The 13,299-nt window shown below is 39.8% G+C and overlaps 1 protein-coding gene across 6 annotated transcripts in view; it reads left to right on the top strand.

Annotated features, from left to right (window-relative positions):
* Prdm2 (PR/SET domain 2) overlaps positions 1 to 13,299 on the top strand; it is a 117,604-nt gene that overhangs the window by 26,861 nt on the left and 77,444 nt on the right. For 5 of the 6 annotated variants that reach the window (XM_047542842.1, XM_047542884.1, XM_047542849.1 and 2 more), the window contains 2 exons: positions 2,247 to 2,364; positions 4,178 to 4,281. In XM_047542842.1, the coding sequence (XP_047398798.1) occupies positions 2,247 to 2,364; positions 4,178 to 4,281 (222 nt within the window). Of the gene's footprint in view, positions 1 to 2,246; positions 2,365 to 4,177; positions 4,282 to 13,299 lie in introns of those variants that run through there. The other variant, XM_047542876.1, reaches the window with a different exon arrangement.

Below are 13,299 nucleotides of genomic sequence, written 5' to 3'. Positions count from 1 at the left end.
GAGTCCTGTTGTCGTGCGAGCCCAGGTGAGAGATCATGGGTCCACCTAAAATGGGTGAGCGCAGCCATAGGGCTTTTCCTCTTTCTTGTTTTTCCCTGAGCTCTGCGGAGGTTCTTTATATTCACAGGTGTTTCAGAGGTTTTAGTCCTTGTGGTCTCTGCTGTGTTCTTGAGTCCACATCTCCCGTGGGAGTGACCATTACATCTGTAGGCACCATCTTCTGCTGACTTTTCCACAGAGGTCTGGAAGTTTTAGGGCAGAGGTTCTCACATAATATTCCAGAGACTTAAGTGCAGATTGCACAGTGGTTGTGAACTTGTGCTCTAGAGTCAGACAGTGGTTCAGATTCAGGCCTTGAGCCACTTAGTCCCTTTCCCTGAATCCACTTTCCTCCTCTTACATGTGTCAGACGTGGGGCAGGAAGGCACAGTAGCACCTGTCCCTCGGACCGTTTCGGGTGAACTCCACCAAGTGTGTGAGACTGTTAGCACAGGACCTTGCACAAAGGAAGTCTGTGGTGCGCGCTGAGTTGTTCTCGTGTTACTGAGGCAGCACCTGGAAGAAGGCTAGTGACGCTATCCTTTCAAGGTCAGTGCTTCTGGGGAGGGCAAATGGTGCCAGGTCTTTGCCCAGGACCACAACTGAGGAAGGAGAATCCCTCTGTGCTAGTGGCCAGGGCTTCTGGGACTCCTCACTCTGGCTAGCATTTGTTAATACTGCCTGAGTTTTCAGTGTCATGATCATTGTATGTCCTGGGATATAACTACCAGTTTAACACCTTTTTTTTTCCCTTTGGAAAAAAATTCATCCACATTTAAAAAAATCTAGCTTATAGGATAAAAAGGTAAAAACAGGGACACCATATTTAGAAGTGAGAAATGTCAGTCCTGATTTTTTCCATAGCTTAGGTAATTTCAAGCGCCATGAGACCATTTTCGGGGGCGATTTGACTTTCCCAGGGCTTGGGAGACATGGTGGGGATTTCATGGAGACAGAGTCAGAGCTCAGGCAGAGCCAGGCATTTGTGCCTCTCAAGCAAATACACTGGCAGCTTGGCCCTGCCCATGAGGTGACCCCTTTCTCAGTGCCCCCTGGGACTTTCTGGCTCTCCATGCAGGCCAGGGAGCAGACCTTTGAGATGATTGGGAGGTTGATTTCTCGAAGCAGCTATTGATATTAAAAAAAATTTGAAATGTTGGCAGTCTGAACATTTGGATGAAATTATTTTCTTGGCACATAAACATTATTAAAAACTACAAAAGCTTCATTGTTGTGGGAGAAATTCATCTTTTTAGCTTGGAGCTTGTTTTTTGCCCACATTGACTCCTTTGAATATCATTGAGAAATGTTTCTTTGCAGTGAAATAAAATACTCATATTCCAGAACTCATCATTCTTAGTAGGGGTGTGATAAACAAATCAGTTTTGTAGGGTTTACGTGGTACCAGTTAACAGACACTTGGCTTTCCATCAATTTAAAAATTACTCTTAAAGTAAGTCACGCTCTGCCAGTTGGCACAGATCCCCTTTCACCTTCCGCACATATCGAAGAGCAATCATATTTCTTAAGATCATGATAAATTCCATCCCAGACTTGATCAGTAGTTGTGTAAAATTCTGTATTTCTTAGCACTGGGGCCATTGTGGTGGCATTACTGTTTAGTGGTTGGCGGACAGTGGTCAATTACTGTTTCCTGGGAAGTCGGAGTTCCAGTGAGGAATTGCAGGAAGCGAGTGGTTTTCTGGGACCCGGTTGGGTGTGGTTGCTGCAGGGATGCGTGAGTGAGCACCGTCAGATTGTCAGGACAGGCTTTACCTAGGTGCAGCTTTTATAGTCATTTTAAGAGGGGAGCGTTGATTTTTATTTTCAAAGCGTGCTCATAGCTAATGGTAGCTTTTGATATAAAAGTAAGCTTATGATATATTCTTTCCTTCAGATTCTGTTGTGCTTTAAAAAGCCGTTTGGTGCTGGAGAGTCTGTATTCTGAAAATGGCTACAGTGGCAGGACTAAAATAGATCCGCACAGTTGTGCTCCAAGGTTGAGTGGTTTCCTCTGGGGACTCAGCAAGTAGCAGAGTACTCCCCAAATGCTGAGCAGCATCGTTTCTGACGTGCCTGCTTCAGCTTTCAGTTACATGTGTGCATATTTACTTGTTGGACCAGAAAGAAAACACAGAACAAAAACCAAACCACCCTACTTGGACTTTCTTCCTTTTGCTCTGATCCTTCTCTGTCTTGACTTGCAGAACACTCCTGAGCCTTTGGCAGCCGCTGAGACCCTGGCGGAGGTACCCGAACACGTGCTGCGAGGACTTCCGGAGGAAGTGAGGCTTTTCCCGTCAGCTGTGGACAAGACGCGGATCGGTGAGTACTGCAGTCAGAGACAGGCAGCGAGCAGGCGTCCGCTGGAGCGTGCGAGGTGGCGGGCGGCACTCCTGGGGGCCACAGATGGGCCCCGACTTAGAACATTGTATGTTGATCATGTACTTCCAAGGCAAGAATCCAGGCTGGACATAGATGATAAAAATGAAGCTAGGTACACACCCACGCTCATCCTTGGTGACCCTTCCAGGTGTCCCCTGCAACTCCCAGGCCTGTTCATACAGGATGTGTTGTTCTCTTTGTCTTCAGTGTGACTCTTGTCTGATTATGTTGTTATGCTTCTTATTCTGTGGTGTCTTTACGTCCTCCCTGTCCGTGATTGTGAGTACCTTCATTTCTTGTCCTTGTGTCTCCAGTACCAGCACTTTGGGGACTCTCAGTAGACATTTGAATGAATGACATGACCCCAGTGTGTCCAGATCTTCTGGCTATGATTTCTCATTGAACCAAACCAGACTTGTGTGTATTGGGTTTTTTTCATGGCTTGATCTTTATATAGAAGGCTAAGGAGGTAAATTTTAAAAATCTAATCAAAATCGTGTTGGGATATATCATGTTTTTATCCTGTTTCTTAATTTTTTTATATGTACTTCTGATTATATATACATGTCTGAATAAATTTTTAATAAATTTTTTCTTAATTTTCAATGAAAATTTATTTGCTGAGCAGGTGGAATGTTAATTTTGTATTGTATAAGTGAAAGTAATTGGTTTTATAGCTCAACATATCGCTAGCAATGTTATCAAATGCAGTTCATAGCAGACATACAAAAAAGTGAAATTCATGCATCCTAGCAGGACGGGACTGGCCCACCCTCTACCCGATTCTGTACACGAGGAAACAGGTTGGAAGATGAGGGAGCCCATACAGAGTGGTCCTGGGTGCCTGATCTCTGGACTCCCAGGCTGGGCTCCTGCCATTTCACCATTGATCTTTTCATTATATCCGTTTGCTTGTGGTCTGTGCATAGAAGATAGAGACAATGCTAGGCATACCTGGATGGGCAAACGTTTTGGTTGTTTGAAAGTCTGAAAAAGAAGTGGTCTCAGTAGTTACATTTTCAGGAACCCTAGCTAGAGAGAAGAGGGTTTTCCACTTTAATTAAACAAATGAACATCAAGAATATTTGCTCATAAAACTACATTTTTAATTCTTTATAAAAACAAGTCATGTTTAGTGGAGACATTTTGAAATCTGTAGAAATGCAAAATGAAAAGTTTATTATTTGCTTATGTTTTGATACTAGGGTTTGAACCCGGGAACACTGTACCACTGAGCCACATCCCCAGTCCTTTTTATTTTTTGAGACAGGGTCTCACTAAGTTGCTGAGGCTGGCTTTGAACCTGTTGATCCTTCTGCCTCAGCCTCCTGAGTTGTGGGGAAGAAAGTGCACCACCATGCTTGGCATATAAAGTTTAAATTGTTTTTAGTTTTATTCCATTCTAATGTTTTTTTCTCTTCAGTTGTGATTGTTTTCCAAGTGTTTGTGATTGTACTACGTGAGCAGTCTTACATGGAAAATTTAAATATAAAACTTTTTTTTCTGGTTGTAACACAATCCAGGTTCTTTAAGCCTATTTAGAAAATATTGAAAAGTATAAAGAATAAAATACAAATCCCCATTGAGGATTTGATATAATGTGATTTAATGTGATATCAGTTGATTAACATTATCTTACTTTTAGGGAATCTAGCTTTTTAACAATTGTGTGAGACTGAATTGACTTCATTCAATGCTTTCAATCTTTAAAATAATCACAATACATTATAAAAATATTGATTTTATTTTCTAGGTGTCTGGGCCACTAAACCAATTTTAAAAGGCAAAAAGTTTGGGCCATTTGTTGGTGATAAGAAAAAAAGATCTCAGGTTAAGAATAATGTATACATGTGGGAGGTAAGAAAGAATTCTGGTTCTTTGTTTATCAGAGTTCTGTACATTTTAAAGACATGATCCTGTTCTCTCAGGTTTTCACATTTTGAACTTGAAATAATCATTTTAATATGGTCTTTAAAATGAAGAATATTTTTATTAAAGAGAAAATGTATTTTCTGGGTAGAGTCTTCTACTGATACATGTTTTTGTATTTGAACCTGCTTGACTGTCCTCAACAATAATGTCAGATATGTTTTTTTACATTGCCAGTCCAGGTGTTTTGCTTTGTAACCAAGACCTCGACTTCCTGTGTGGTGACTTGTCACTTTATGTACCAAGTGGCTGCAGAGAAAACACTGGTTTCTCTCTTATGTTTCAGAAAGTAATTTTTGTATTCTTGGAATATTTGTTTAGCATACAACACTAGAAAGTTTAATTTTTCAAAAAAATTTCATTCATTCTGTGATCTCACAATACTTCTGGAAGATGGAGCAGGGCAGTAGCAGGCTCCTTTTGAAGGAGAAGCAGCCAGGACACAGAGGCACAGCCTCTGCAGGCCCAGGCTTGAGGGGTACAGCTGCAGAGCCAGAATCCACCTGTCCCGCCTGGAAGTGGGGCAGTTAAAATTGTGGTCGTCCATTACCTGGGCTTAGATACTGCTTCTAACTTCATGATTTTGAGCAGGGTACTTGACCTCAGCTGTAAAATCCTCAATTTAAACAACAGGGATACTAAAAGAAATCACATTAGGATAGTTGAGAAGACAAAATTTTGTTGATGTCATTCTGTGGGTGTTGTGTGGAAATTCTGCACTAATGTTGATTGTAGTTCAGACCAGAGCCTTGTGGGTTGTGGTGTGACTCATTTAAAAGCAAGTTAAGTTTTTTGAACGATAAGCATTCCTATCAGGTTGTCTTAAATTGAATCACATCTGCTTCTCACATATTAACATGTGAAAGTCCGAAAGCAAAACATGACTGGGAAATGCTGGGCATTTCCCCTCCAAGCTCTGGGCACTGGGAGGCCTGAGGTGTGGCTGTCTTTTTCAAGGCCATAGCCTAGTGTACTTAACTTGGTCTGATATTTCTCCATATTTTGGGTTTGTTTCTTGTGAATCTTTTGTAATGCACCTCTTGAGAACTAACCCAGGGGCTTTAGGATTTTGAGGGTCTACCATTAGGGGCCTTGCATTTTGTTTTCAACCATTTCTAAGGTGAGAGAACTTTGTAATTGTAGGAAAACTGCCCAGGCAAAAAAGTCTTAATTACTGAAGATAGTGTCTGCCTCATTAAAAACGTCTTCACACAAAATGATGCTCCACAAAAAACTGCACTTTAAAATTTTAAAAGTTTTTAAAGGGAAACTAACCAACATGATCTACCAGGTTAGCACTAATCTTAGTGAGGTTAATGTCAAGGTACCAGCAATTTCTTATTCTAGTTCTTTGTATGTAATGCCAAGCTTGAAAAATGCCATTCATAGTAAGTTTAAGTTAATGGTGCCTATTTTACCCAATTAACAATTGGATATTTTTGGGTGTAATGTGTGAATGATTACTCCTGCCTCATATGACTTTTAAGATTGATTTGCACTGAATTCATACATTTTCTGATTTGATAGTAGGTTGTTGAAAAATTGTGATTTGGAATCATGAGATACTAGAGACTTATTTCCACTGTGAACTTGTTACCACCCCATTGTTAATTTAAGATACTTGTACTTTCATACTAGTCACAGTTTGTGAGTTCTTATGATAGTGCCAGTTCTCTTCAGTCAGATTTAAGAATTTAGTTGTCAAGGCTGGCTTTCTTTTTTTTTTTCAATTTTTTTTTTTTTATTTTCTAAACTTATTCAACATTTAAATATGTTACTTTGAAATTAGAAACAAAGCATCATATAACTATTGAATTTACACATTTTAAAAATTGTACTGAAAATTTCCCCTAATGAGTCTTATACTGTTTTCCTAATTGAATAAAAAGTTCAGAAAATAAAAATATAATAATTTTAATCCTCAAAAATTGGTAAGTTTTCTGAGACACTGTACCTGCTTATCTGTACACCTCTGAAAAGTGAAACACATATCTTAGGTATTCTTGATGAGATGCTTCAAAAATGGATTACATGTACATCTAGGATATTAAAGCAACAAAGTATCTTTCACCCGATAGTCAAACTGGTTCACTGGCCCCACTACAAAATTATCGGGTGGTCCACCAAAATTGTGATTGTTCTGGTTAAATATATGCCTGTTGTCAGGGCCAAATTCCCCACTGTCCTGACTGTTGCTGTCTTCAGAAGGAGGAACAGTGTCCATTGGGCCTGGGGCTGGTGGCGTCCATGGCTGATCTGGAGCGGGGAAGGCTGGCTTTCTTTTCCAGCAATTATAACAGTAGGATCTCATTCGCTTAGTTCCCCCTATAAGGTATGTGTTTGATATAAAAGACTTTAAGCCTTTCGTTATTTTAAACTCCCATTAAAATAAAAGTATATACACACATGCACATGATATGTAAGTCTGCATATGGTGAAGTATAGGAAATAGAGATTATACTGTATTTCTTATGAAGAATTGAAAATCAAGATAAAATGTAGTATTTTCCCATTAATTTATTCCGTTTCTGGGCTTGTCCTGGATGTGCGTCAGAATGCCTCTGACTAATATAACAAAGTGCTTATCTTCAGAGTCTCATCTTGACATTTGTTCTTCCATCGGGGCCCCTTAAACTGGCTTATCTTTAGATGGCAGGGTCTTATATGTCAGCTAGAACTTTTTTTATTTTAAAGCTAATCTAAGACAAAGTGTTAAATTGCTTGATGAACTAACCTGGACTAAGTCCTCTAAGCTTCACTGAAAACATTCTGTTGAATCAGAAATAACAGAAGAAGAACCGTAGAGTATCCTCAGGATGAATATACAAAACAGGCGCTCAGGAGAGGAGAGGCATTCTTTGCTGTTTCTGTGGGGAATGTAAGTGAACCGGAGGGTGGGGCTGCTTACGCCTGCCTCCCAGCCACCCCAGCCACCATGCCTGTTGCGCAATCTGCAGTGTTTCGAAACCACTTCTGATAAAAGCCCTCCTCTTCATTCACTTTTATGGGGCTTAAATTGCTTCCAGTGAGCAGAACTTTTTTTTTTTTTTTTATTCTTTTTTTTTTTATTTATTTTTTATTATTTTTTTTATGTTTACATAGGGTAATGATGTTTATTTTATTTTTCCCCTCGCCCCCACCCCTCCCACCCCTCTTTTCCCTCTACACAGTCCTTCTTTCCTTCATTCTTACCGCTCTCCTTAGCCTAACTCTAAACCTAACCCTAAACCTAATGCTAGCCCCTCCCACCCCCCATTATATGTCCTCATCCGCTTATCAGCGAGATCATTCGTCCTTTAGTTTTTGAGATTGGCTTATCTCACTTAGCATGATATTCTCCAATTTCGACCATTTGCCTACAAATGCCATAATTTTATCATTCTTCATTGCGGAGTAATATTCCATTGTATAAATATGCCACAGTTTCTTTATCCATTCATCAACTGAAGGGCATCTAGGTTGGTTCCACAATCTGGCTATGGTGAATTGAGCAGCAATGAACATTGATGTGGCTGTATCTCTGTAGTATGCTGATTTTAAGTCCTTTGGGTATAGGCCAAGGAGTGGGATAGCTGGGTCAAATGGTGTTTCCATTCCAAGCTTTCTGAGGAATCTCCACACTGCTTTCCAGAGTGGCTGCACTAATTTGCAACCCCACCAGCAATGTATGAGTGTTCCTTTTTCACCACATCCTCGCCAACACCTATTGTTGCTTGTATTCTTGATAATCGCCATTCTAATTGGGATGAGATGAAATCTTAGGGTAGTTTTGATTTGCATTTCCCTTATTACTAGGGATGTTGAACATTTTTTCATATATCTGTTGATTACTTGTACATCTTCTTCTGTGAAGTGTCTGTTCATTTCCTTAGCCCATTTGTCGATTGGATTATTTGTATTCTTGGTGTAGAGTTTTTTGAGTTCTTTATAGATTCTGGAAATTAGCGCTCTATCTGAGGTATGGTTGGCAAAGATATTCTCCCACTCTGTAGGCTGTCTCTTCACATTTCTGATAGTTTCCTTTGCTGAGAGAAAGCTTTTAAGTTTGAATCTATCCCAGTTGTTGATTCTTGCTTTTATTTCTTGTGCTATGGGAGTCCTGTTAAGGAAGTCTGATCCTAAGCCAACAAGTTGAAGATTTGGACCTACTTTTTCTTCTATAAGATGCAGGGTCTCTGGTCTGATTCCGAGGTCCTTGATCCATTTTGAGTTGAGTTTTGTGTAGGGTGAGAGATAGGGGTTTAATTTCATTCTATTGCATATGGTTTTCCAGTTTTCCCAGCACCATTTGTTGAAGAGGCTATCTTTTCTCCATTGCATATTGTTGGAACCTTTGTCTAGTATGAGAAAATTGTATTTATTTGGGTTTGTGTCCATGTCCTCTATTCTGTACCATTGATCTACCTGTCTATTTTGGTACCAATACCATGCCGTTTTTGTTACTATTGCTTTGTAGTAGAGTTGAAGATCTGGTATTGCAATACCCCCTGCTTCGCTCTTGCTACTGAGGATTGCTTTAGCTATTCTAGGTTTTTTATTCTTCCAGATGAATTTCATAATTGCTTGCTCTATTTCTGCAAGGTACATCATTGGGATTTTAATTGGAATTGCATTGAATCTGTATAGCACTTTAGGTAGTATAGCCATTTTGACAATATTAATTCTGCCTATCCAGGAACATGGGAGATCTTTCCATCTTCTAAGGTTTTCTTTAATTTCTTTCTTTAGTGTTCTGTAGTTCTCATTGTAGAGGTCTTTCACGTCTTTTGTGAGATTGATTCCCAAGTATTTTATTTTTTTCGATGCTATTGTGAATGGGGTAGTTTTCCTAATTTCTCTTTCTGAAGATTCATCACTTATGTATAAAAATGCATTGGATTTATGAGCATTGATCTTGTAACCTGCTACTTTACTGAATTCACTTATGAGTTCTAAAAGTTTTCTGGTGGAATTTCCAGGTTCCTCTAAATATATAATCATGTCGTCAGCGAACAGGGATAGTTTGAGTTCTTCTTTTCCTATTCGTATCCCTTTAATTTCTTTCGTTTGTCTGATTGCTCTGGCTAGAGTCTCAAGGACGATGTTGAATAGAAGTGGTGAAAGAGGGCATCCCTGCCTTGTTCCAGTTTTTAGGGGGAACGCTTTCAGTTTTTCACCATTTAGAATGATATTAGCCATGGGCTTAGCGTAGATTGCCTTTATAATGTTAAGGAATGTTCCCACTACCCCAGTTTTTTCTAGTGTTTTGAGCATGAAGGGATGTTGTATTTTATCAAATGCTTTTTCTGCATCTATTGAAATAATCATGTGATTCTTAACTTTAAGTCTGTTGATATGGTGAATGACATTTATTGATTTCCGAATGTTGAACCAACCTTGCATCCCTGGGATAAACCCCACTTGATCGTGGTGCACTATCTTTTTAATATATATTTGTATGCGATTTGCTAAAATTTTGTTGAGAATTTTTGCATCGACGTTCATTAAGGATATTGGTCTGAAATTTTCTTTCCTCGATGTGTCTCTGTCTGGTTTAGGTATCAGGGTGATATTGGCTTCATAGAACGAGTTTGGTAGGGTTCCCTCCTCTTCTATTTCATGGAATAGTTTGAGGAGTATTGGAATGAGCTCTTCTTTAAAGGTTTTGTAGAACTCGGCTGAGAACCCATCTGGTCCTGGACTTTTCTTTGTTGGTAGGCTTTTGATGACCTCTTCTATTTCATTGCTTGAAATTGGTTTATTTAAGTTGTGTATGTCCTCCTCATTCAGTTTAGGTAGTTCATATGTCTCTAGAAATTTGTTGATGTCTTCGAGGTTTTCTGTTTTGTTGGAGTATAGATTTTCGAAATAGCTTCTAATTATGTTTTGTATTTCACTCGTGTCTGTTGTGATGTTTCCTTGTTCATTCCGAATTTTAGTAATTTGAGTTTTCTCCCTCTTTCTCTTTGTTAGTGTGGCTAAGGGTTTATCAATTTTATTTATTTTTTCAAAGAACCAACTATTTATTTTGTTAATTTTTCCGATTGTTTCTTTTGTTTCGATTTCGTTGATTTTGGCTCTGATTTTAACTATTTCCTGTCTTCTACTACTTTTGGTATTGGTCTGCTCTTCTTTTTCTAGTGCTTTGAGCTGTAGTGTTAAGTCGTTTATTTGTTGATTTCTACTTCTTTTTTTGAATGCACCCCATGAAATAAATCTTCCTCTAAGTACTGCTTTCATAGTGTCCCAGAGATTTGATATGATGTGTCTTTGTTCCCGTTTACTTCTAAGAATTTTTTTATTTCCCGCCTGATGTCTTCTGTTATCCATTCATCATATAATAGTGTATTATTTAGTCTCCAGGTATTGGAGAAGTTTGTTTTTTATTCTGTCATTTATTTCTAATTTCAATCCATTATGATCTGATAGAGTACAAGGTAGTATCTCTATCTTCTTGTATTTGCTAACAGTAGCTTTGTGGCATAAAATATGGTCTATTTTAGAGAAGGATCCATGTGCTGCTGAGAAGAAAGTGTATTCGTTCTTTGTTGGATGGTATATTCTATATATGTCCGTTAAGTCTAAATTGCTGATTGTGTTGTTGAGATCTATAGTTTCTTTATTCAATTTTCGTTTGGACGATCTATCCAGTGGTGAGAGAGGTGTGTTAAAATCGCCTAGTATTATTGTGTTGTGGTCTATTTGATTTCTGTAATTGAGAAGGATTTGTTTGACGTACGTGGATGAGCCAGTGTTCGGGGCATAGATATTTATGATTGTTATTTCTTGCTGATTTATGCTTCCCTTAAGCAGCATGTAATGTCCTTCTTTATCCCTTCTGACTAGTTTTGGTTTGAAGTCCACATTATCTGAGATGAGGATGGATACTCCAGCTTTTTTGCTGTGTCCGTGTGCATGGTATGTTTTTCCCCATCCTTTCACCTTTAGTCTATGGGTATCTCTTTCTATGAGATGAGTCTCTTGCAGGCAGCATATTGTTGGATTTTTCTTTTTAATCCAATCTGCCAGTCTGTGTCTTTTGATTGATGAATTCAGGCCATTAACATTCAGGGTTATTATTGAGATATGATTTGTATTCCCAGTCAATTGACTCATATTTGTTTTTGACATGATTTGGTTTCTCCTTTATTTGGCTATTCCTTTAGGCTAGCGCCTCCTGTTGCTGATTTGCATCGTTGTTTTTCATCTCTTCCTCATGGAATATTTTGCTGAGAATGTTCTGTAATGCTGGCTTTCTTTTTGTAAATTCCTTTAGCTTTTGTTTATCATGGAAGGATCTTATTTCATCGTCAAATTTGAAGGTAAGTTTTGCTGGGTATAAGATTCTTGGTTGGCATCCGTTTTCTTTCAGGGCTTGGTATATGTTGTTCCAGGCCCTTCTAGCTTTTAGGGTCTGGATTGAAAAAATCTGCTGATATTCTTATTGGTTTCCCTCTGAATGTAATTTGATTCTTTTCTCTCGCGGCCTTTAAAATTCTGTCTTTATTTTGTATGTTAGGTATTTTCATAATAATGTGCCTTGGTGTGGGTCTGTTGTAATTTTGTATGTTTGGAGTTCTATAAGCCTCTTGTACTTGGTTTTCCATTTCATTCTTCAGATTTGGGAAATTTTCTGTTATTATTTCATTGAATAGATTGTTCATTCCTTTGGTTTGTTTCTCTAAGCCTTCCTCAATCCCAATAATTCTTAAATTTGGCCTTTTCATGATATCCCATAATTCTTGTAGATTCTGTTCATGATTTCTTACCATCTTTTCTGTTTGGCCAACTTTGCTTTCAAGATTAAATAATTTGTCTTCAATATCTGAGGTTCTGTCTTCCAGGTGTTCTATCCTATTGGTTATGCTTTCTATGGAGTTTTTAACTTGGTTTATTGTTTCCTTCATTTCAAGGATTTCAGTTTGGTTTTTTTTCAGTATCTCTAACTCTTTATTGAAATGATCTCTTGCTTCCCGTATTTGGTCTTTTAACTGTTGATTGGTGCGATCATTTAATGCCTGCATTTGCTCTTTCATCTCCTCCTTCAATGCCTGCATTTGCTCTTTCATCTCCTCATTAGCTTCCCTGATCGTTTTAATTACGTACATTCTGACCTCCCTTTCTGACATTTCTTCTGCTGTGCTGTCATTGGATTTTATTGATGTAGTATCTAGGTTTGTTTGGGACATTTTCTTCCCTTGTTTTCTCATATTGGTCAGTTGTCAGTGGGACCCTGAGATATTGCAGTTTTCCGCTATTGGCTTATAGTGTCCCGGTAGATTTCCAGTGTATCACCTCCCAGCCTTCAGTAGCCTGATGTCTTGGAGGAATCTGATAAAGCAGCTCATCCGAAGAAAACTGCCCCTAGCCCCCTACTGGTTCCACGGTTTGGAACTGGCTCTGTGCGGAAATGCTCTCACTGTGGGCCTGCACTGTGCAGCTGGCCGTGTGGGAGGAGCCCACTGCCGGAGTGTGGAAGGCTACCTTGGGAAGACTCTAGCTGCCCTGCCCGGCTCCAATAAGCCACCTCTATCTGGGCCTGCCACCCGGGCTGAGCTTTACCCAGTGGGCAGACTCACCCGTGGCTCTATTTCAGTCCGAGTCTCTCAATGCCTCCCCTTCTTAATTCCTGGGTTCTGGAGCGACTGGGGGTGCAGTCTCCCTCTAGGCCGCCATCTTGGATCGCCCCCTGAAGAGAGCCTGCAGCCGGAGCGGGCAGAGCCGCCTGAAGAGGTCTCTGGCTGCCTTGCCCTGATCCCAGAGGCTGCTTGTGGATGGAGGCTCTCCGTTGGTTCGTTGCCGGAGTATGCTGCGCTGCAGTGGCTCCGGGACTCGGAGCTTGTTCTGGTCAGAAAGGCTCTCACTAGCGGGCCAGTTCCGTTCCGAGAACCTGGAGAAGCTGGCTGTGTGGGCGGGGCCCACCGCCGGAGTGCGCACTGCTGCCTGTGGATGACTCTAGCTGCCCTG

The sequence above is a fragment of the Sciurus carolinensis genome, chromosome 1, assembly GCF_902686445.1.
Source record: "Sciurus carolinensis chromosome 1, mSciCar1.2, whole genome shotgun sequence".
In the NCBI taxonomy this organism is placed as follows: Eukaryota; Metazoa; Chordata; class Mammalia; order Rodentia; family Sciuridae; genus Sciurus; species Sciurus carolinensis.
The sequence above is the reverse complement of the archived record's forward strand: the minus strand, read 5'-3'. Positions and strand labels throughout refer to the sequence as shown.